At 39.6% G+C, this 25,667-nt stretch overlaps 1 protein-coding gene across 7 annotated transcripts; it reads right to left on the bottom strand.

Moving 5' to 3' along the window:
- Positions 1 to 540: 540 nt before the first annotated feature.
- On the bottom strand, positions 541 to 25,330 carry LOC118105104 (protein mono-ADP-ribosyltransferase PARP6). Of its 7 annotated transcripts, none has more exons than XM_035152576.2 (24): positions 24,865 to 25,327; positions 24,167 to 24,695; positions 22,627 to 22,782; positions 22,029 to 22,134; positions 19,143 to 19,237; positions 17,388 to 17,448; positions 17,092 to 17,107; positions 16,865 to 16,931; positions 16,347 to 16,496; positions 13,863 to 14,013; positions 13,334 to 13,465; positions 12,566 to 12,661; positions 12,281 to 12,373; positions 11,824 to 11,949; positions 11,592 to 11,657; positions 11,225 to 11,292; positions 10,679 to 10,727; positions 10,407 to 10,519; positions 8,319 to 8,391; positions 6,188 to 6,257; positions 4,643 to 4,722; positions 4,246 to 4,309; positions 3,652 to 3,736; positions 541 to 2,630 (listed from the first exon to the last, which is right to left on the bottom strand). In XM_035152576.2, coding segments are annotated over exons 3-24 (1,866 nt in total). In that variant the 5' UTR covers positions 22,629 to 22,782; positions 24,167 to 24,695; positions 24,865 to 25,327; the 3' UTR covers positions 541 to 2,527. The 7 variants fall into 7 exon arrangements, 6 of the variants coding, with proteins under 6 accessions (XP_035008467.1, XP_035008449.1, XP_035008418.1 ...); XM_035152558.2 differs by having other exon boundaries at positions 11,592 to 11,654; positions 17,092 to 17,182; positions 24,865 to 25,323; XM_035152527.2 differs by having other exon boundaries at positions 17,092 to 17,182; positions 24,865 to 25,320.
- Positions 25,331 to 25,667: the final 337 nt, after the last annotated feature.

The raw sequence follows: 25,667 nt of genomic DNA, 5'->3' as shown, positions 1-25,667 counted from the left end.
CACCGCACTCTGGCTCTTTAGCTTCTTGTAATCTATAATAATGATTAAGCCTAATTTCTCTCTGTGCTTCCTTCCTTCCTTCCTTCCATCGTAGCATTAATGCATCTTATTTCCATTCAAAATAATAAATGAAGGTCTATATTTTGTTATGTGTGACTAACATGCATTGTCAAACACAATCCAGATGAATTGCATTCAATAGATTAATAGATGTAATCATGTTTCAAATAAATGCAGAACATAATGGCTTTATGTGCTGATGGTACTTGATTGATGTCACTACATAAGAACTCGCATGAAAAAGGTCAACAAACTTTCTTTACAAAAAATATTACACAAGTAAATGAGAGAGTTATGACTACGATTGGGAAAATGTCTGGTTTTGATCTCCAGAGGAGACTGGAAAAATAAAGCACAGGACTCAGGTGGTGCACGTATACATTGGTGGAGTAATGGTGCCCCCTTCTGTCTGAAATACAACATAACTCTGCATTTAATGGTCACACACTCCACAGAGACATAAAAAAGGGAGACTTTATGTAAAACTGTGCAAAATCAGGCTTTATTCTTTTTTTTCCTCCTGCATTGTCACCTTTCATCATATTCATAATCACCATCATTGTCGTTGACATCATCTCTGAAAACATTACTCACCAGAGACAGGGCGGCGAGAGAACAGAATCTCTCAGATGCTCAAACCTCTTGGCAAAAAAAACAGGCATCAGTTTCTAGCACAGTCAACTGTACACACCCGTCTCTTTCTTTGCAAAATGGTTAAACGAGTCCTCCCATTGTCCTTATTTACAGTTCGCTCTCTTTCAGTGCCTCAGAGTCCATTCAGTAGTCGGAATCTTTAGTTCCAGGAAACACTGAAAGCCCATATTAGTACAGACATAGTTAAGATGTTGAATAATATAGTTTTCCTGACTCCGTTAATATTTTTTTCCCCTCTTTTCCTCCACTGCTGCAGGTCCGAGGACAGTCCTTTTCTCCAGCTTAGGCAAACGTTGAATAAGTGCAATGTCTAGTATAATGTCAAGAAAATACAAACCCACACATACATACATACGTACATACATACATACATACAGTACATGACTAACTGATAAACTTGATTAGCTATACAAGGTTCTCAAAGAGCTGCACTTTAATGCACCTCTGTAACATCCAGTGTCCGTTAGGTCGGAGTGGGAGGGATGTGAGCTCACCTGGACTGGATACTGTCTGTAGATAGTTTGGTTAAATTGTCTGTAAAATGTTTTTCTGTACAGTGATTTTTTGCAAGTTGTTAATCCAATGAGAAGTGTAGATCATACACAAAGAGATTTATTGAAAAATAAAATGTCGAAAGGAAAAAAATGCCTGATTAAACAAACAGATTTTTAATCCTATCTTTGTCAAAATATCAAGACAGGATCATATTTTCAGACAAATGCATGACTGTGCAAAAATAATGTCCAGTGGAACACAGGCTACCCTCTGTAAAACTAAACAATGAATTAAACGCTTTTACATTACAGGGTCTAATCTCATTATTGTTAATCAAAAATATAATTAAATAAAGATTTAAGGACATTTCAGGACACTTGTTCTTATTTAAACTGTCATTTCCCATGTTTGTCCAGTCAGATAGAACTCGAGGGTTTTTGTTTGAGGAGCTGTGAGGTTTTGAAAGTGCATCATCGATCAGAACGGTCTTGATCCTGTCATGAAAAATCACAACACTGTTAACTGCTTCGTTTTTTTTTTACATTTGATAATCAAAGTGCCCATAGTGTACGTAACTTCAAGCCACGCCTCGTTTACTGGACTCTGGCAGCTTCATCCAGTCAGACAAGGACAAAAACAACAGAGCGCTGCCTGCTCCCTGTCAGATAACCATAAGTTCACAGAAGCTTAATTCATGTCTTTCGTTGAGGAAAATGAAATCAGAGATAATGCCTTCGTAAACACAATAAGATAACAAACTTCTATGTGCATGTAAATCCATCCAACCACAAAGGGATTTAATTATTGTTTGGAATTATTTTTTTTTACTAGATATTCACAAAGAGAAATGATAAATAGAGATAATTAGTCCAACGGATCAGTGGAAGTGCAGCAAGAAGGAGAAAGCCCAGTTGATCCAAGATTTGAAAGTGGGTGTGTGAATATACTGTACGTGTGGAGAGCCAGACCAGTGACTGCCCTGGTTTTTTCTTCACCAGAGTTACAGTTTTGTTGTAAATGTCATGAACTGAGAAAAGCGGACAGACTCTGACCAGGCTCAAGCCTAACTGACGGTTAAATAAACATGTAGCATGTAATCATTCGGAAAGAGGGAACAACAGGAGAGAGAGGGTCAAATGAGAGGACCAGCAAAAAAAACAAAAAAAAAAGACTCTAGAAACAATGTGCTCAAGAGCTGCCTCGGCCTTCAGGATCAGGCCGGAGGTCCACTCGGCCAAACATTCGCTCTTTCAGCCTGCCTGCCTGTGTGCCTCCTCCAGAGAGAAGAATCCATCCACGCGTCGCTGCTGAACCTCTATTAGCTGGAGTAGATCTGGGTCCCAATCACACGCATGATCTCCTTCTGAACCTTAGGCTCCTGGGTGTTGATGTTGGCATCGCCTACTTGGCCATCCTCATACCTGCACATGTTCAAACAGAAACCTGGAGTTTGTACACGGTATAGCATATCATTCATTATGTTTTATAACCCTGGGAAATAAGTCAAGTTTATTTATTTTTCTGTTGTGTTTTTCTGTACTATTAAGTAGTATAAGGGGCCCAGATGATTAAGTATAGTCGAATCTCATCTTATAAACAAGGCATAGTACTGTTGATAAAAACACATGTTTACAATGACAACTGAACCTCTTTGAGTGACTCTTCTACCTGCTGTAATTTTCTGTTCGACCTTGACCAGGCCCAAGAGAAAACTAACCAAGCTGGACCCAAAACCTGACAGGCATTCAGATTTTTGTGTCAAGCCGATTCGAGCCCAAGGTTTTCCCCGATAACAGGCACGTGCATTGTAAAAGAAATTAGTAGATACCCCAGCTGACGTAACAAAAAAACAAACCTGCTGCACACACTTATCATTTAAAGATTTTTGTCCCGACCCAGGTGTGCACACACTACAGTGGTGTTAGGTCTGACACAACAAATCATCTTGTTTTAAATCCAAACATTTCTTCAAGATGAAAAATACAATCCCACATTGAAGTGGAATTATGTTTGTCTGTGATCTGAATTAGATTGTGGGCCATCCCAACGCTTCAACTCAGAGAGCATGAACATCAGCAGCTATGTTTTACCTGATGGACTCCAACACATAAAAACACATCCTATTGAAAGTCTCTGACCTGAACAGAAACCCAGTTTAGAGGAGCAGTCCCTCCACTCAACCGTGAGCACAATTCATTCACGATCAGTTTAAAATGATGCAGAGTGATGAGGGACAGCAGCAGCATGTAGCCTATAATCACTCTCCATTAAATCGCCATCATGTGTAGTTTAAAAGGTGAAACTGTGCAACCAGAGTAATGAACGATGATTTTTTCAAGGGTCATGATGATTTCCATTTTGCCTGCTACATGGTTGCCATGCCAACTCCTTTGGTTGTTCAGTATAAACTCTTTGGGGTTAAAAAGCTTTGATGATACTCACACAAAAAAGAAGCGAGTACAGACGTGGTCGGAGACGGGACACACCCAGATGTTTCCATGTTTCTGCAGATCTTTAGATGTGATAACTGTTTCAAAGAAACAAGCATGTTTCACCAACAGCAAGAACACTCTTATTATTCTATGATTATATTAATGGTTGTTTTTGTAGTTGTTGTTGTTGTAGTGTTGCATAATAGATGCACAAAACCATAAAGGCTTTAACTGTGATGCACTTTATTTCTAAATGTTTTATGATAATTATGACCATATTATTATATTTGCTGAGATTTACTATGTAATTATAGATAATACATTGACACACAAGTTACTTTTATTTCGATTTAAATGGTGTAACTTTGTCATTTTCTTCCTGTTCTTCATTTCTTGCTTAGATGGTTGTTAAATTTAACAAATGGGACATTATACATTTTTATTAAATAATTAATATCAGTGCTTGTTTCTTTTTTTTTTGTACATCTTATAAAACTTGTGCTCATTAATAGACCAAAACACATTGTGTTAATCAAACCTAAAATTCTACAAACTCTCTTTAATCTCAGCTTTATCACATGTTATACCCTCTGCGTGTTCTTACCTTCACACAGAGCGATGCAGTTCAGGTTTCGACTCTGAAGAAACCTTGATTGTATTGGTCGGCTCTATTGAAAAAAAAGTAGGGACAACAATAAGTAGGCTTTAGTAACCAAGCTGCTCCAGTAAATGCCAATATCTAACTGAGCTCTAACACCAATAGTTACATAATAATTTAATATAATATAACTTAATTTAAACTTTTTTAATAAATCATTCCTTTTGATCAACAGTTCTCATCTGGAAATCAGTGTTGTTTTCTCTCAAAGCTATACATTTTCCTGTGTCTCTGCCCCTTGATTTTGTCCTTGGTTGCAATAGGAATCTGGAATCCTGTTGCCCAACAATAAATGACTTAATAAATGAATTATGTGAGGATGTAATGGGTCGTGCTCTCTCACCTGTGGTATGGTGTTCATGCGGTTGTAACGCTGCACCAGTTCATCTTTGGTGGGCATGCGGTGCTGTCCTTTCCCCATTCCTGCAAGAAGCAAAGCACACAGAGAGTAAACAACCCTCAGTCAGAGCGACCTTACCTCGAGTCATTCATGCTGTGAAAAAGCTGCCTCTAGTGGTCTCCAACGCCTTGTAAAGATAAATTATTACCCACGGTGCTCACCTTCAGTTGAAGGTTACTGGTCCAAAATGCTAGTGAACATTTCTACATGAGAAAAAACAAACTCCCAAATGAATTTCAGCATCATAAACAAAAGTGGGTACAGCAAGTACAGCTGTTATCATTTTTTATTATCAAGAAAGAGCTGAAATTCAATATTCTTTAGAGAGATGAATTACCTATCATAATCTAAATAACTGTATTTGATCTTGCAAGAGTAGATAAAACCAAGTGGATTTAAGGCCCGAAATGTTGCATCAGTCTTCAGACATTCAAAAATTCCAACGTTAAAGCTGGGAAACCATAGTAACAGGTGGGCCCTGGCGGCAACCTGCTAACCTGCTGACCACAATACCAGCCTCTGACTACCATTGTACATCCTGAAATCGAACTTCTGAATTTGGGTTTAAGTGGAAATAAAACATGACAGTGTCACTTTCAGAACACCTCTGGTTGCTGAAGTAAATTTCATATTCGTTTTCTGCACTGACGTTTCAGAAAATCTTTATGAAAGGCGTTTTAATTCCGACCAGCTACAAGATGAATGAGACAATGAAACATTTGATTTGGAGAAAAATTAATATAATGGACTCTGTTCTCATCTCTAAATAACAGCATTGTGTTAGAGAGGGAAATCCTGGTTGCTTTGTGGATGAGGTCAACGTGAATTTAGCAGTTGTGGTAAACATTTCCAGGATAAAAGTGAGCTCCACCAATCAGAGACGTCGCAATTACACCTGAGGATCATGGGTAGTGTAGCGAATAAAACACAGTTTTCTTAAAATGCAGTTGATATCATAAGACATGTGGCTTCTACTGGAGCATTTAACATTGTTTCACAATCTTGTAGCTTGTTATAGATCTACATTGGATGGTTAAAATATTATGGTTGATAATCCAAATCTCTATTCAGAAAACGAATAAAATGCTTACTCCAGGAACCACATTGTTGAACTCTATACACATGAACTCAGGCCCTAAAGGTTTAAATGGTTGTACGCACCCACCCCACAAAAAGAAACCAATAAAAAACGCTAACAAAGCACAAAGCAACACACACAAATCCACTGAGCAACAACAACATGTATGGTATGGTAGGTGGCACACAAGCTCAGAGGCCCGAGGCCCAACACCCAAAATGAACACACAACACAGTGCAGCACAAGAGGATAGCATGGAAACTTCCCGCATGTGAAAATGAAATATTCCAGGATGATATTCAGGCCATGTCACACACAGAACACACAGAATCATGTTCACCAACACGATGGAAAAAAGGGAAAAGGGGGCCCGGCGGGGTCTGATTGGTGAGGGATGATCCGTCACCTACCTGAGTATCCAAAAGATATGCTGGAGATGGGGCTCAGATAGATGCCCTTTCCATACGCTGCCCCATGCAGCTTGGGTTTGAAAAGAGCAGGAAGGAAGGATTGGGTCACTGAGCAGTTGCACAGGACTTCACACACTCACACACACGGTATGTGTACACTCGCATACAGAAACGCACCAAACTTACTGTGGTTAAATCGTAGGAAATTATAGGACGATATATATCTTTATGTAACATTTAACCTTGCAAATCCCACCACGTAGCAAAGTAAATACAGCTCACATCAGGACAGCAGAAAGTCCACACATCTTCCACCGCAGGCTAAAAACACATCAATTCCAAGTACACCTTGGCTAGGAAGATGGTCTCAGTCAAGTTGCAATAATATGTTGCACTTACATGTAGCACTTTGTTGTTTGGCTTTTTTGAAGCTAATGTACTTACATGATTCTTGCTGGTTTGACTTTGTACCATCATGGCTGAATGTAATTATTAGAAGTCGCTTTGGATAAAAGTGTCAGCTAAATGATATGTAATGTAAAACATATACCCAAACACACACACACACACACATACACACACACACATACAAAAAATATAAAGATGGCGGACAGTAACGAGCCGAAGAAAGAGAAATAGGTTTCATTATTCAAGTGATCTGAAACATTTCAATAATCCGCACAGTCACACCTTTTAACTGTGGACATATTTTCTTCTTACAGCACAGTGCAGTCCAGCGAGGATCATTTCATGCTCTTGAATTTTGCGAGTGAAATTTATGTATAACACGACCAGGTATTTAGGGAAGGCTGACGTCAGAAATGAGACCACGGATGGTGGTTTGAGGATGAAACATGATGATGACTGATAGTGACGATGAGCCTTCACACAAGGAAGGATGTCCGTGATGAGAAAGCACAAGTGCGACATGGAGAAGTGGTCGTGAGCGACAGTGAAAGGAACAAGAGGAAGAACAAAGAGCAACTTGATAGTTTGGGAATAAAAATATAGAGATGGAGAGATGGAGGTCAGGACGAATCTAGGAGAAATCAAAAGGAACGACAGACAAGGGGGGCTGTGTGATGACTGGAGCTGCAGGCTGACGCCGCCTCCCTCCTCCTCTTCCACAATGACCTGGGGTGGCGGTGGCGAACAGGCAGGGATGGGTGGGAGCTTGTCATTGCTCAAGGTGAAACGGAGAGGAGAAAGAGAGAGGAGGCGGAAGAGCACCGAGGCGAGATCAAAGATGGAGAGTTCAAATAAGTTGGGAGAACAAAAGGTGTGAATGAAACACATCAGCATGATACAGCGATCACGGCCGACAAGAAAGCTTCACAGATCCTTGAGATTTCAGATTTAATTGTGTTTAATCTTTTTTTAGGACGAGGCAGTGTATCTCCGAGCAGTAATTATCCACCGTGCTGTGCTCTCTAGTGCTCTATTAATCTTTTCTTGTGTTTTTTATATATTTATCTTCTGCAGACCTGGGTCGCTAAGTGCAACACTTCAGAAATGAAGATGCAGATGGATGCAGGGGAGAATGGAATGTTGTTTTGTTGGTGTCTGCCTTGAAATTATCTTTCCGATCCTGATTTGGTCATTTGTGCCAATCTGGTATTTTTAAATGAACTCTTTAATGATTCGAGGCAACTATCTGACCTATAGATAATGAGGGGTGCCAGTTACTGACCTTATATGGAAGCCTTCCTTACTGTATTCACCCACAGGAAGGTACTCACTATCACAGAGCTTGTCCTTTGCATCCTTCAGCGTCAGACCTACCCTACTCAGTGCTCTAGGTGGTTGCCCCCTACAGGGCACACAGGGCAGCCTCCTGACATTACAGCTGACACCACAGTCCCCTCCCTTTGTCCCCCCACAGGAAGAGACGTGCTGTCCGCTGCTGTCCGCTGCAGTAATATTCAGAGAGCGGCCGACATTGGCCAGGAAAAATCTCCCCGTGTGCCCTGCTCGCTACAGTGCCAAACGCAAAAGCTGATGAAAGGGAAGCTGGCATCCATTAACTGCAAAAATGAATCAGCCGGACAACGAGCCTGTTCTATCTGAGAGCAGGTTTACTGTCCGAGAGGAGATGCGTCGTAAATTTTAGCCAACTGCCAGGGTTACGTACCTGCAGTTTGGTATAAGAGGCATTGACTAGTCCATTTCTCAGAACAGAGTGCCAGTTCTCTATATGGGAACCACTAGAGCAAGTGTAGAGAGAGGGAGAGATAAGAAAGGAGAGATGAAACCAAGTGTTGTGTGATGCGTGGATCTCTCATGATGTGTGTTGACCAGATCCATGCTGGTCAAGAACATTGGAATGAAATGACACTGGTGGATTTTATTATGTGACCTCTGATTCACTGAACAGTCTGTCCACCAACATCTTGAATTCAATTCAATTAAATCCGCTTTATAAATCTCTTATATGTTATATCAATTATCAACACAGAGCAGTGACACGGACTAGCTAGTGGCCATTCACAAAAATTATATTTATTGTTTGTAAATATCATGAATTATTAGTCTTAGATAAGATAAGATAAGAGAAAATAAGATAATCCTTTGTTCGTCCCACAGCAGTGTTACAGCAGCAGGAGGGCAGTCAAAAATAGACATCAGTAAGTAATAGTAAATACGCATGCAATACTTATAATTGTAATTTTAAGAAAATGTAAAAAATATATATGGAATAAAAAAAAAAAATTATCAACTAAGATTAGCTTTACAGCTTTTTAATCTTTATCTTGTCATTATTACATACCTATTTTTTTTTATTTATGAGGTGAGCTGTCAATATCTGATATAAAAATTCTGCTTCATAACTGTAGTCAACAGAACTTATATCATTTAATAGTGTGAAAAGTTAAAATCGAAAGATGACAACCCATTACTGTCTTTTTGTATTGTTTGCCTTCAATTTTTCATTTATAACTTGGAAAGTAAATTGTTACTGTGTTTTGAAAGGTGCTATATAAATACAGTTTATCATTAATATTATTAAAAGGGTCTGTTTGAATACATCCCCCAGTGCAGGTACCTGGACTGTTTTAAGATAAGATGCAGTCGGTCACCACAGTGCCATCTTGGCTCTGTTGTTATTCTTATGTAAAGTTTTAAAGCAATGTAAGGTTCTTGTTACCACAGCCTTAATAAATAAACAAGTTTTTTAGATTTGCTTGTAAATCTAATTCATAATTAGTGTGTAACTATTTATATTAATGTAAAATAAGGGCTAACAAGCTGACTCACTTTTTTTGGTATTTTCTGAGGATGATCACGTTTGGATAATTAATCAGCAGAAAGAGACTGGTAACACTGCTCATGAGTGAGCTGAACCCTGCAAGTGCCCAGATGGGCCGAGTGTATCTAAAATATTCAGCAGAGCCCCATCTGCTACAGTACAAGTGTCTATCCCACAGACACGGCTGGCTCGGTGTGCTGGCTCAGCAAGGTGGTTCTCTGTCCAAGAGAGGGACCACTGCTCTGTGCTGTTGTTTGTTATGGTTCCATAGAAATCTGCTCCATCCACAGCATAATGACCGGGTGTTACACTCAGACATGTTCATGTGTGTACCGCTGTACTGCTAAATTATGAATGCATGCAAATATGCTTGATATGACATTAATTATTTACAGAATGTGATTTCTCATATTTCCTCTACAGCCACAAGTTTAACAATATAAAAACTACACATTAAAGCTAGGCTTCATAATCCTGGAAAAGCAAGAGTAGGCTTGACTTTGAAATATGCAACATTAGCCCTCGTCAAAGCTATGCCCCCCCAAAACACATGAACAGGCACAGCCTGAAAACTGCTAGAGGCCGACTTTGCCATGACTCACTCGCTAACTTCTGTCTATCATTTCTGCTTCAGCGGTGTATGTCTCTGTTGGTTAGTGACAGACAGGTATCCCAGCCAATTCATTTGGTCTGTATGAAATGATTTGTTGTGTTTGATACAGTCCTGCAAGGGCCATAGACACCTGCTTTTTTCTTTAACTATCAATGGCTATTGGGAAGTGAAGATGATTTCTACAAATAAGATTAAAAAAAGTGTTTATGAAATACCATATACCAACCCTACCTTTAACTACTCATATTTTATAAGACTGAATGATTTGACTTTATTAGAGTTGAAATAACCGTACAATAGAAAAAATTTGTGAATGAGATCTGTAAAGGCCAATAGTGGGGGGGGCAAAGTGGACTCACTGGAAGGCGAAGGTGCTGCCGTATAATTTCTTGGCAGTTCGAAAACGAGCCTCCTTGGCCGGGGGACTGCTGAGCAGCAGGAACTGGTGGGAGGTGTGCATGAATTTCAGTTGCTGCCATGAGGAGATCACAGGGGACAAGTGAGGACAAGAGAGGGAGACAAATTGAAACATTGAAAATGGGAGCATTAACCATTAAATTACTCAATGACGACGTAAACAGCTCATTGATAATAAAGGAGTGATGAGGGGGATGTTATTCTGGTGTCCTACCCTACTGAGCGGCAGCTTGACAATATGAGACCTGTTACTGGAAATAATCCTGCAGAGAGAGAGAAGATCACACAATAAATAACATGTGATTGAGTGTAGCAGAATTTAAAGCCCCTGCCATTTGCTAACACCCTCACACAAAAGCATGAAGAATGTTTCAATGTTAATCGTTTCTGTTTCTTTCATTTTTGATGATTCTATTTGCCAGTGAATAATAATAATAATAATAATAATAATAATAATAATAATAATAATAATAATATTAATGAATCTATATCATATCTGTAGCACTTATCAAAACCATGTAACACAAAAAAAAAAAGACTAAACAAAAATAACGATTACATCATGACACCGAAACAGCTCAATGGCATTCAGCCTATTTTTCCTGCTGAGAAAAGCTCTATTCACGTCTTAAGTATTATAATGTTGTCCTTGCTCAAATAGCTAATATGTTCAGTTTGACATGATCTCGAAGGAGTAGTGCTGAATATTTTCTCTGAAACAAAGTCAAAGCAGAGTAAAGGACAAACCCTGTCTACTCACCACTGCAGCAGCGGATGGGCCAGAGGGTCCAGTTTGTCCATCTGTTTCTTGATCTCCAGGTATGAGCCCTGCGAACGCCACACAAAGCATGTGTTGTTGTCGGTTTTCAGTATAGATACAGTCCCACCACAATGAGTGAGCTAAAGTAACACAGACAAGATTAACTAATCAGCAATAACTGTCATTGTTAAAGACAACGCCCACAGCCAACAGTGGAAAACAACTAAACCAACAGTGTCTGTGGGCAAAGAATGAGGATTTTATATCAATGGAAAACCTTAAAATGATATCTACACACGACAAATCAAGTGTCCTGAGACATCCACTGTGGCCCCTCCCTTCTTCCCCTCCCATTTCCTCCTCGTACCTGGGTCATTTCCCGGATGGACATGACGCTGTCCAGTGCTTTCTGCAGTCTCTCATAATTCTTCTTCTGTGTTCATGGGTTAAGCCAAACATCCATTGTATGCAATGAGAGAGGGAACAACATACAGAGATCTTAGATCACTTGTATGAGCTTAAAAATTGTGTAACTGTTTAATGATCTCATTCATTTAACTTTTGATATGGCAATTAATTATGATTCCAGCAGTGCTGACCTTTGGGTTGAAGGCCAGAGTCTTGGGGTCATTGGGGTCGACGACTGATGGGTACGGCTCAAAGATGATGCTCTTACGAGGAGACTCAAGAGCTGCTCGACACATAGCCACAAGTAGGTCCACCACCTGGTAAGACAGAGGTTTTACACTTATACATTTTATACCTATAACTAATACAGTTATTGACTCTTTTTGATGCCTTTATCAACTCACTGTTACATTACGGCAGATGGCCGCCTCAGTTCCAAACTACAAATAATTGAATCATCTTTTCCTCTCCAATGTCAGTGTCTGGCACTTGTGTTTAGTTGTTATCAAATATATTTTAGGCTACAGTTTTTGGCAAGTAGGACTAAACTACTGCAGGAAAAGCTTTATATCATATACTATATTGAATCTATTTTTCTATTCTATTCTATTTTTATTAAATCTACAATGTACTATGCGTTGCTGTCACCTCTGCTCCAGTGGCCACTTCCTCTGCAGCTCCAGACATCACACCCAGAGTGTAGAAGGAGAACACACACAGCTCCCTGGTGCACACCGCAGGCTACATGAACACACAAGACAGAGAATAATGAAATAACACTCATTTGCACACCTACTAACACATGGACTGGCACACACTTTATTTTTAACAGGATCATATATTAATAAACATCACTTAAACATAATGAAAACACATGTTAGGAAAAGGTTGATTAATCTCTCCTCAATGATTCTCTTTCTCGGGCTGCGTTACCTTCAGCATGGATCCGTTCTGAAAGACGTGCTGTTCGTCACAGACCACGCAGTACTCGTTGAGCGTGGGGATCCTCTGCTCCGAGTACTTCATTATCTGTCAGGAGAAAAGCAAAAAAAGCACTGCCGCATAAAGGAATAAAAACTAGTTTGGCAGAGGAGTTGTCACAAATTACAATTTTGCACTGCAGTTACAGCTGGTCTAGACTGCTGGGAGGTCCCTGCGCATAAAATGCAGTGTGGGCCCCCATGATTTGTCTTTCCCAAACTACCTGCATACACACAACGCACAGTTCAGGGTCCTCACATTAATGCAGATTGTAAGGTAGGTTCTAATTGTTGATTATATACAGCACATACCAGCACATACAAGAATCAAGGAGATTACATTTTCACCTCTGGTTGGTTTGTTTGTGAGCAAAATAATGCAAAAATCCAGGATTTTCTTTCATTAACATTGCAAGGTTTCCATTATTTCCCAGGGATTAAGTCGTGGATCTTGATAAAAAAAATTGGGCATGTTTAAGTAAAAAATATCTAAAAGTGTGTGCACTTTGGTATGGCTGGATTGGATTTGATTGGGCCGTTTGGGCCTCGGTGGAGGTGTGCACTCTACTAAATGTCATTCTAGTTATGAACTGTACTTCCTCCTTATACAAATTCCCATTGGTCTTAAATGCCTATCAGGTGTATACACTAGAGAGGACTCTCACAAGACATAGTGTATAAGTGCTTCTTCAAGTGATCTCTAATCTCCTTAAGGTCTAACCTGCACTAAGAATCCATACTCCAAGGTAGGGATGTTCTTGCAGTGGCCGCCCGCCTGGGATGAGAAAAACAATTCAATCAGCTGCCTCGTGGTAATCTGCGCTGGGGCCCTGGCCGCCGGGACAGCCACAGTCTGATGAGTCAAGTGAAGACAAAGCATTATGGGAAACGGTGCAGCAGCCATGTAATGGTAAGGGCAGGGAAAAGACTCGGGTGGGGAAACAGTGCGGGTGGCAGGTGACTAAGAAGGAGGGTCAGAGCGGGTCACAGTGGATTAAGACACAAAGATACAGTGCCTTAAAAACAGCAGACATATTTTTTAAACTTAACACATTAAACATGTTTTTCAGGATCTTGGATCACACTGAACAAATTATCATACAATCCTAATTTACAAATCAGTGTAAGAAGTGTAGTATTTACAGTTTCAGTGTTGTGACACATTCAAACATGTGAGGGAGACACACTAAAGGCAACAAAATGAATCTGACTGAATATATAGCTGCTCATTTTTCCTGACTGGCACTGACCTGGCTGTTTGGGGGATAACTGTACAGCTCCCCTTTAGGGTTCTTCATGGTACATGAGATGGAGCGGTTCATCAGACGGGTCACTCTCAGCTCAGGGACACTCAGCTTCCCTTTTAAAACTGTGTCTTGGATCAGAGGGAAACTTGGAGACCTGGTGAAAAGCAAGACACAAAAAAAAGGCAGCGTTTTATACTATTGTACATTTATTTACCATTAACTAGTTGTTCATTAGCGTACATATTGGCCCTTTATTCGTCAATATTTCAGCTTGGTGCAATAGCTGTGTTACTTTCGTCTTTTAGTTTGAAGAGGAGGAAACTTCGGAGCAGGGGACCTGTGTGGGGTAATAAGTACCGTACTACAGTACTAGTGAAGAAGTTATTGTTGAGGAATTTTTGACCATCCTCACACATTACTGTATATGCCACTATATATTATGTATATAGTGTATATTACATTATATCTGTATAGGAGAATAACAATAGAGAGTAAGAAGTGTTGTGGTTGAGGTATAGCAATGCAGGATACAACGTTAATAAGTGCTTTATGTTGAACAATAAAGAGACAATATGCTATGTGTGGTGTAAACTGACCAATGAATAAGTGCACCTTAATATAAAGTGTTACCTAAAAATTTTACAATAAACAGTTGTTACACTGCTAAATTAGAAATGTAGCTTATTATCATAATTATTATCATAATGATCCTATGAATAAAATCTGAATTAAAAGTGACATCAATGACAACATCTCCTCAGCTTTAATATTACAAGGTTAGACTGTCATGTGTTAACATAGCACACTCTACTCTAGTGAAAACTGTTTAGACAGTATCTGAAGTCACTAACTGTTAAAAAGAACAAGAACTAGTGTTCACTTCCAGCATCACTCTCAGGATATGATCCATGTACCCTCTTGACATGAGACTCCTGTCAAGTTATAAGGATGTCAGACAGCCTGGTAGTTAGTGAGGCTGACGTCCAGCGAGTGGGCCGAGACTCAGTCCCTGCGCACCCATAACTGTCAAAGCATCTTGAAGTAAGACAGAGGCCAGAAAGAGGACTTCTCCCTGAGGGAAACTGGTTGTGTGTGTGACAGATCTTGAATTTAAGTCAATCCACATATTGTGCTGTGTCAGAGCCTCCGTTGCTCTGCGCGTCATCTTCGCCACGCTTCACTTTTCACAGACAGAAGTGTATAACGTGTTTTTAACACTATCTTTACAGTTTGTTGACCAGAATGATAACGTTTTACTCCGATCCCTCAGAAATCTTCTGTCTTGGAAAAATAGCTTGCTTGTAAGTGTCTAAAACCTAGAGAACCATTCAGGATCTGACAGATCTGATGCTGTGGACATCATTCACCATGAAACTGGATAAACAACACGTCTCCAGAATAAAGTCGGGATCTTTTGTAAGCAGGAGCAGACTGAATCATACAAGTTTAGAGATGCACAGTATACTGTGACACAATGAGAAATCATAAGCTCTTTCTAAATCATTACCAACCAATTGTAAATGGACAAAGTTAATCAGCAAGAATGGCTCTCACTTGTGTTTTAAGAACATTTTCAAATATTTACAATTCCTGTGAAAAAAAAGCAAAAACATACCAGAGATGTTTTGGCAAATAATGCTAAAGAATCTGTTCTATGTACTTTAAAATGAGAAAACTGATTTATTTGCTCAGATGAGTTTGGCCCTGTCCTCCCATTCAGACAGATTTCCATTCTTCCTAAAACTGGTCAGTCAAATGACAAACATTAATCTAAAATGAGGCGGGTTGATATGTTAACTACCATGAGGAGCCCCCAATGGGAGCACCGCTTAAGCATTTTCATAAACAACCAAGATGGCTGCCGCTGATACGGAGAGAGGTCTGCTGTCAACACAGTGTAATTTTTCCCTGTTAGAAGAACAGGTGTAATCGGTTTATATTTTTCTGTTGCTCTGTGCTACGTCACATTTTCTGATGCTCTGCAACCAATTCACAAATGCAAATTGGTGTGCACCAAAATGCAACAAAAACAGAAGAGCTTTCTCAGCCTGCTGTCTTGCTAAATTAGTGTTAAATCATACGTTTCCATCACTGCTGGTCACTGCCGATAAAACCTGTGTCTACTACAGAGTCATTTAACTCTGGGGTGAATGCTGATTGAATCCATTCCCATTACAGAAAAAAAGCCAGATGTAAGTTTGTGTTAGTGGGTTTTATAACCAGTTGAAAAGGGGAAGACTAACGCCAGAGGCAGAGTTTGCAATGAAATAACACAATTTATGCATTTGTGCTGTATCAGTTTTCAGATTGTATCCTTAAAACTGTATTATATCAATACAGTGCACAGAGGTAGAACTTTAACTTGTTAAAATGTTAAAAAATATAATGGACAGCACCTCTGAGAGCTCAGAGTGTTAGCTACGAGGTGCTGAGAGTGAGAGAGAGAGAGAGAGAGAGAGAGAGAGAGAGAGAGAGAGAGAGACCTACTTGGGTATGGGGGAGAAGATGCTGAGCCCGGCGCGGAACTTCTTGATGGTCCCTCCGGCTTTGAACCAGCTGTGCCTCTTCTCCTGCTGGGCCTTGAGGAACTCATTACTGAGGTGCTTCCACTGCTGAGAGGTGAACGTGCTCAGGATCCTGCCATGTGACGAAAACAGCACGGCAGGGAGAAGTGTGAGTGGCAGAGGCAGTGGGTGGATTATTACTCTTTAAATCAGCCTCTGTTTGTCACTGGTGAACATTGTTATTTAGAGTGAGGGTACTGGCCAACCAAAGGATTACTAAGAGTGATTACGCTCAAATGTTTATGCCTCATACATCTATCTTGTCTATTGATGATTTTAGAGTCAACAATAGAAAACCTGAGATTTCTAGTCTTATTTAAAACCTTTGATTTTGCAAAATGTTACTGTTTATAGAAAACTGCGATTCTATCATGAAATCTCCAATGTATGATTTTATTATAAAAAATATTGGTGTTCGATAAAACAGCTCACATAACTCACTTTTTGAGCTGCAGGCCCAAGCTGAAGCCTTCTTTATTGGAGGGCTGGAACACTTCTACTGACGGCTCTGTGTAAAGATGACTAACATTATTACACAGTGCACAGATTCACACGTACTCTCCCTCTCGTGTAGCACATACTGTACTCACCTCCCACGCTCAGTGAGTAGCACAAATACCTAAAGTCCCTCCCAGAAAACCAACATCCACACTGACATCTTTACTCACCAGGTCCATCGAGGTACTGAGAAAGAGAAAAGCGCAGTCTCAGAATAATGGGCTCTGTTCTGATAACTTTCCAAGCTGTCGCAACCTCCTCCTGAGTCAGACACACACACACGTACACACATACACACACATATACAGAGTTAGCACCCTAATTAAGGCCATTTCTCATTACATAAATAAATCATGAGCACATGCTGCAGTATAAATGATGTGTTACTTTGCAAAATGTCAACGTTAGAATAGTAATCGGCAAAGATGGAGGATGTGCCCATTCAGAAAAGATTATGCTGACTCACGTCTAAGAAACCGATGTTAATGTGAAGATCGATGTCCACGTCGTCGATGGTTCCATACTCTCTGTTCAGGGAGACAACAAGAGCTATTTTAAATCTTCATTCAGTGTTTTTCTTCTGCACCTTTATAGGTCACTAACATTCTTTAAATTCAGTCAAATTCAGGACATTTATACCTACATTCAACTTTTTTCTAATGTTCACACATTTTGAAATATTCAACTTGTTCTGCATGTTTTTTCCCAATCAAATTTAACTCTTCAAAAACCTTCAGTTCTTTGAACTGTGTCTACTACTTCATATTTTGTTTTAACTAAATTTAAACTTACATCAAGTTTGTTATAACAGTTTCTATAACAGTATAATCACTGTTAAAGTTTTATGCTATATTTCTGATATTTGGGGATTTTAGAACGTGTGTGTGTGTAGTTCAGCTTCAGTGATGACATCTTCATGCACTCTTGGATTTTTTCTACTATTTTCTATTTTTGTACTTCTTTTCTTGTAGCTCCCACATCTTTCACTTCACACAGACAGATTTCAGCTCGATTGCTTGAAGCAATAGGACTTATGATCTATTCACAGTGGCACCATCAACAACCAAAGGCCTTCACCAGCCACATCGACATCAATGTCCTCTCCAACTCTTGATCAAAATCACCAATGTGATTTTATAACTGCCATATCCCAGTCATTTTTCACACTATTAACACAGATTTTACATCAGTGTTCAGTAAAGCTTAACAGCACTCATTGAGACACACATACACACACGCGTGTCTCTCTATAGTCATTGACATAATGCATTCCCTTGCCCCTTACCCTAAGCTTAACCATCACAACTAAATGCCTAACCCTAACCCTAACCCTAACCTAAACCTAATTTAATTCTAACCCTTAAACCAAGTCTTAACCCACAAAAAGGCAATTTCATTTGTGAGAGCCAGCCAAAATGTCCTCACAACGTCAAAATGTCCTGTCCTGTACAATGATGGTATTGGACCCAAAATTGGCCCTCATAACTACGGATGCATGCACACACAAACACACACACATTTATGCTTGTGGGGACAAGTCCCTGATACAACACATGTAGCCTTTATCTTAGTCTCTACCTCCCCACAAAAGGGATTAATAACTAGAAAATGAATTTTCAGTAGGAAATGTTATTTTTCTGCTTCTGCCTCCTTTTAGTCACTAACTACTCCTGAATAGATTTCTACTACTCAAACATTAAAACATTTTTATTTCAACTTCTCAGACTAATTTTTAGATTTTTTAATGGGTGTCTATGGGAGACATCCTTAATGCATGAATGTCTCCAGGCTTGACTTCGTACTACCCCCCTCAACCCCCACACCCAAAGCATTTTAGCAAACGCCACATTCACACTGCATTTTCAGCAGGAAATGCATTTTCTTGTTTATCATAACTTATCTGATGCATTACACATTACATTGTCCCTTAAGGGGGAATAATAATGGTTAGCTTTTTTTCCTGCTTTGCCATGCAATGCCTTGTTCAAAATTGGTGTGTATAATGTGTTTGAATCATGCATTTAAATTTTTGCTGCATAACAAATTAAGAATAGCCAGCAGACAGAATCTTATTTCCATGTGGTACTTTTTTTATTTTCAAAAATGTCCTAAATAGTGCACATATAGATTATGTGTGTGTGTGTGTGTGTGTGTGTGTGTGTGTGTGTGTGTGTGTGTGTGTGTGTGTGTGTGTGTGTGTGTTTGTATATTTGTGTGGTACCTGACAGAGACAGCACTGTCAGTGTAGATATCTTTCACTGCCTCGATGTCAGCATCCAGTTGAGGGTGACGGTACAGGTCAGCGGCACAGCTCCCCTGCAACAAGCCAAACATCAGCACTGAGTTGACCACACATTCCGCCTCCATGCTCCAAATGTCTTTATTGGAATTTTGAAATTATTTTACTCCGATTCTTATTTCACACAATTAATTACACAATAGTTGAATTTCATCATTTATCGTTTACTTTTAGCTATTTCAACCATGAACCCTCCATGTTTTAGCTAAATATACCCAGTTCTCTATTGTTTTAGCAGTCTAGTTTAGACAAAATGTTTAGTATGTACAGCTTTTTTAGCTATCCAACTAGTTATCAATTTTTAGCTACATCTCTGCTCACTTGCTAACTATTTTAAATGCACTCTATTAGAGGCATTGTGAGAAAAACTAGTTAACTAGAGTACGATATAAGTAACATTCAGACACATACTGTCTGTGATCCCGGTTATAAAATGTTGTAATTTATTCAGTATTGAGCAGCAGCTCTGATGCAATATCAAGCACATCCTAAATTAGAAATCAAAATCAGTTGTAAAGTTGACGGTGTGATAAGGAGGAAGACATGCACGATGAAACTTGTTCAGGAGATCTTTGCAAACAAACTGCCTGGAGCAAGTCTTGTAAAGTGGAATGACTTGAAATAATCAGGATGTCACACAGTGGATGTTTTCAATAAAAATAAGTTTCATTGTATTCGTATTAATCGTTTTACGTTCTGACTTTTAATGTATTCTGTGGTTACCTCAGCACACTTGATGTCCTCTATAAAGAGCGTTTTCTAGTATGAAGAGTAATAATATTACTGTGTCTGTCACACATATTGCCGGTGTCTAGACTTGAAGTCAGACTCCCGTCTCCTCAGCTCTGAGTGTGGAGCAGATCCCACACTTTCATCCTTATCTTCACTGCACCGCTTTCATGTTCTCAGTGCATAGAAATGAGCTTTAAGTCCCAGACTGGATTTAAATTTCAATCACAGGACTTGGAAGATAACAGTAAAAAAGGATGACTGACAGATTAAGATCTTCTGTGGAAGTGAGGCACTGAACTTTACGAGATGAGATGATACATTAAATTGTGGCCGTGGAAATGAATTTGGCAGCGCTGCTCATGATTGATACTTAAGGTGGCACAGGGTGATAGCACTAAAAAAAGTACTTTGACACCTGATTAGAGAGAAAATGCAAAATTCTTTCCAGAACCTGATTTGTACTTCAGCGTTAAATGTCATATTCGCCACTGTCAGCTTACAAAAAATCCTATTTGCTCCTCGACCCAAAATGCTGACACACGCCTCACATTTTAACAGAATATTCAGCTATACAAATTGAAATGTTCGCCCCTTCGAGCAGTGAGGCATTAGGATGGAAATGTCAGTCCGCTGGTCCATCTGTTCTGCATTTCCAGAGTAAGATATCTCAAACTGCCATGACATTTGGCCTAGATATTCATAATCCACAAAAGTATTGTTATTATTTTTGGTGAACTCTGACTTATTGTCTTGCAACACTAACACTAACGGAATGAAAAGATGCAGCTGGTTTAATGTGAAACTTGATAGTGTTGAGGAATTTTTGACCATCCTCACACTGCATATGCCACTATATATTATGAATATAGTGTATATTACATTATATCTCTACAGGAGAATAGTGCATGTCTAATTCCACACACACTCCCTTCTCTCCAAGCAGGACCAAAGGTCAGGTTGTAGATAAAGGGCCAACCAACAGTACATTGTAGTGTCTACACTTAGGCACTTTCATATCTAACTAAGATGCCTAGACAGAGTGACACCAACTTCAACTCTTTTGCGTATTTCATTCGTGGCAAGACGTAAGGACACAATGTGATTTAGGAATGCATACTTTAGACTTAACTATCCAATAGGATGCAAACACAGACATGTAACATATAGAGTGACAGCAATTCTAGCCATTCACGGAGGTGCTGTTAGAATGGGTGATGCAAGTAGAGAGAGATATACACTGGGATGCTGTGGGAGACATCTTCAGACTTGGGGGTGACAATTGCTCATGTTACTCTGTTAGCGTTTGTATATTGTTTCCCCTCCTGGTCTCCTTGATGCATCAAGTCTACATTAAAACCTTCTGCATAAGACATCAGCTGCTGCCTGAGTTCTCCTTTCACCAGCTTCCAGAAAACTTCCATAACAGATAGAAGATGAATAATGTGTTCGGTAACCTTTCCATGAGCACCACCATTAAGCTAAAATATCAACTTGTACAAAAGATATTATAATTTAATTGACATATTGCCATAAGGATTAATTAATTTTAATAACTCCACAGACCCTCATATTAAATATAATTTTAACTACTGAAGCTTGAAAAATAACAAAACTATCAAAATCTTGTTTGGTCTGTCCATCGCTATTATCTCATGGATGAAATTAACTCCTCAGCATGAAAAGGCTGTTGGTCTTCAGATGTTTTTATCTTATTAAATTATTATGTGCTTTTTTTCCAACATCTTTGTGTCACGTTATTATTTCTTTTAAAGACTGTTTTTTGTTCCAAAGTGAAGGTTTTGGTTTTAAACGCTTCTTTATCGGCAGAGTAACAACTGAAATAAAACAAAACGTTTAAAAAATCTGTGGTAGATCAATAGATGTGTTATACCCCTCCTCACTGTTCATCAACAATGCATAAGCAATATATCTACATCATATTTATTGAACCTTTGTTATATTTCTATTGATAAAAACTATATTGCAATAATTAGTGATATTGTTTTATTGCCCAGCTATAACAAAAACACCAGATTGAGCATAGAGCTTTAGGAAGGGTAACAGCCTCTTCTCTACCTGAATGCCGTACAGGAACTGCTCCGACTCATTCTCTCCGTCCGACTCCTCGTCTGTCCAACACTGGCCCTTGATGTCCTTTGGGCCCACACATTGTGCAAAGGCCGTTATAGTGGAGCGGAAAAAGAAAATGCTTTCATCATCCCTTCATCTCAAATCCTTTTTCACATGTCCACATTTAGCCTCATGTTCAAGGGCATCAAAACACTGCTTTAAATAGTATCTCAGAGGGACAGAATAGGGACATAAGAGATGTGACTAATTTCCAATAAACAAAAAGTTCTTTGAATTCAGCCTTCAAAAGAAGAATCAACTGACAATAACAAAGGGATGAGTTCATAAAAATACATTTTCTAGAATAAAAATAATCATGTCTCTTGTCATTTCCAGGGAAATCTGAAGCCTGAAGGTCCTGTTGCATAAACTTACAATATATTTATAATATGTTCAATTATGCTTATATACCATTTAAATGTCTATAGAAGGTCTGCAGCTGAGTTAGTAGCCACAACAATCTAAATATATGTAATCTGCCACTTTATACATCTTAAAAAATAACATAAATGGATGACTCAGCGTAATCAGTTGCTGCCTTACCATTGGATCTTGTGTTCATAGGGCTCACTCAGACAGGTTTAGGCCCGTGAACGCTGCCAACCATTTCAGCCTTTTCCAGATGGAAGGAACGAGAACAGAAAACCGGAGAGCTTCGACCCACCACCCCTCTTTCTCGCACTCTTCAGGGCTGCACAACCTAGGAGAAAAATAAATTAAAAAAAACAATAAAAGGGAGAAAAACATGAAACAAAGGCCCCATCCAGCGATGCCATGCTTTGTTAACGGTGGCCTCCTCCTCTTTTTTTCCCTTTAAAAAACGTCTGCACTTCACCTTGCCATGTATCCTAGCAACAGCCATCTCTGCCTCCTCTCAGAGTGGCATTAATCACTGTGGTGAGTGTGTGGGAGATATGTGCTGTACGTTCAGGGGCCATGATGTCTCCATTTCTTTGTTTTGTATTTGTTTGTTTTTTCACAGGGACTTCATCTATTAAAATAATGCACCAAAGGTTGGCATACAAATATGGCTGTGCAGCAAAAACAGAACATGAGCTGATGTCATTCCATTGTTGCACTGATGTCTATTTCATAGTCTGGCAAATAAATTCAAGGAAATCTGGCAAATGCTAGATTTCCTGGGTTAGCAATAGGACAGGGACATTGTAGCCACAGCATTTCAAGTAAAAAAAATATATAATTTTACATAATAACAAAATGGTTTCCTGATAAAGGAATAGTTACAGCTATTAAGCTTTTTTCAAAAGGCCAAAATGCTATATCACTGCTGACATGACAAAGGCGACCACAGTACACTCTGTATTATAGCGGCCCATTACCTTTTGTGTCAGACATGTAAACACTGAGCTCGGTGTCTTGAAGCTGAAGATACTTATTTCAGCCTGCACATCAGAATGCACATTTCAGTTTACACGTTTTAGTGCATATTGAACCAATATAATGAAAAATATATCAGGACTGGATCATAAGGCAAACAAAGAGGAGATGGAGTATTAGCTCAACACTACAGGGCAGAATACCCGACACAACTGTCATGCATGAATGCATCTACGCTTTATATAGGTCATTATAATTGCAAGAACCCCACTTGTTCATTTTCTCTTTGTTTCCTTTTTACATGTCTACAGAAAACCATCATGTCCTCATTGTCACTTTTTGTGTCTCCCTTCTTTTCCTCACCACCATCTCAGACATCAACTGCACCCAATTAGACATGGCTCCCTCGTCGTTGCCACATCTTTACCTCCTCTCCGTTTTTCTCCTCTGTATATCCCTGCTGCCCTGCCATGTCCTCGGCCCTGCTAGCATCTACACCACCCAGCACACGCTCCTCACCATTCCCATAGCCCCTGTCGTCTCACATACCATTGGTCTCCAGCAAACCTTAACCCCCCCCAACCCCCATCCGCCGCCACCACCACCGTCCCCATTTCCCCCTTCTGATAACTATTTAACACAAACACAGATGCAGTCAGGCGGATTACCCCCTCCCCCCTGCGCTCTGCAGCCCCACACCACCCCATCCCTCCGTCCATCCATCCATCCCATCCATTCGCACTTACCTCCACAGAGGATGGAGACTTGGATGCTGTCCTTGCCTCAGCTGCTCCCCCTCTTAAAGGGCACACCTGCCTCTCTGCCTCGGTGGCTGTTTTTCCACTGAAATGATGGCTGACGATGAGTCCATTAAAATAAGGTATTTAGAGAAAGCAGAGATGAAATCCTCCACATCTGTAGCGTCTGCCTCTCAATTCTCTCGGTGGTGTGTGTCTGCGAGCAAGCCAGCTGGTGTGTGTGAGGGTCTGTGTGTTTATCTATTGCAGATCTCTGCTCCTGCTGCTGCTGTCTTATTTTGCCTGACAACACTGAGGGGTCTGAGCATGCTCACTGAGAACCAGCCCAGCCAGTCATGTGACCTGCAGCTGACTGCTGCAGCTGAGAAATGACAGGAAAAAATGGCTCTGCTCCTGCATATGCCTCTGCCCCTGTATGTTTATGTTTGTGTGTGAAAGAGAGAGTCTGATGTCATAAGTCAGTGTCTATAAATTATTTGAAGGCAGGTTTATATTTAAGGGCTTTCAAGTGCTGTGTCTAAATTCATGCAAATACAAAAGGGGGAAAAAAAGCACAATGAATAAATTTAAGCATTCAATATTCAAACTATCCTCAAAAGAGTAATACAAAAATGTATAATATAGTTATGTTCCCACGGCATGTTAAAAAAAAAGCAAATCTAAATGAAGAATAAATGTCTACCTACCTTCTGTTACACTGTGTCCTTGTGTGCATGTGTGACACAATAGTCATTGGGCCATTGAGCTAATCAGCATTAGCCTCATTATCTCAGGGTATCTATTAGAACTGACCTAAAGAATGGACGGATTAATGACCAGGTGTCCAGCTAACTGTCTGTCTACTGGCTGCAGACAGGTTCGCATTGACAGATCTTCCAAACAAAAGGGACGCTGACTCTGATGGTTGAATAAAAATATTGGGTATCGGTCTGACATCATGCCATGTTTGCCTCATCAGCAGAGGCCATTCCGTCTTGTACGTTTTGTATATGATTAGGCTAAATCTGTGCAATTACTGGAACTATCCTGAACATATCTCCTCAGAGATGTATATAATATAGTGAGCCATTCAGGAATTCTAAAATGAAAGCATCGTACTTCTTTTTTAGAAAATAATCATTGTCAGTTAACAGTTATGGAAATATGATTCACTAACTGACACATTATAGCTATGACTTAATGCTGGATACTTGAGAACCAGCCAGACAAATTATCATTATTTGTACTATAACAGTTATCCCAAATTGTAATGGCTGATTTAGGATACCCCACCACCAAGTTTCTGTGCTGTCTTCTATATGTGACTTTATGGAGTTAACATTTGTTTCTCTCTTCTTTTGGCCCTAATATTCAAATCGTATTGGTAACAGTAGTTGAACTCGTGTAGTAATAATACATTCAGAAGAATTAGGGCGTCCCGTCTCATCCTCTGAGATTTATCTGAGGATATTCCCACAGTAGCTCGTAGCGAAGAGGTTAGCAGCCATTA

The sequence above is a fragment of the Hippoglossus stenolepis genome, chromosome 1 (genome assembly GCF_022539355.2).
Source record: "Hippoglossus stenolepis isolate QCI-W04-F060 chromosome 1, HSTE1.2, whole genome shotgun sequence".
Classification (NCBI taxonomy): Eukaryota; Metazoa; Chordata; class Actinopteri; order Pleuronectiformes; family Pleuronectidae; genus Hippoglossus; species Hippoglossus stenolepis.
Note: the sequence above shows the minus strand (reverse complement) of the source record. Positions and strands in the feature narration are given on the sequence as shown.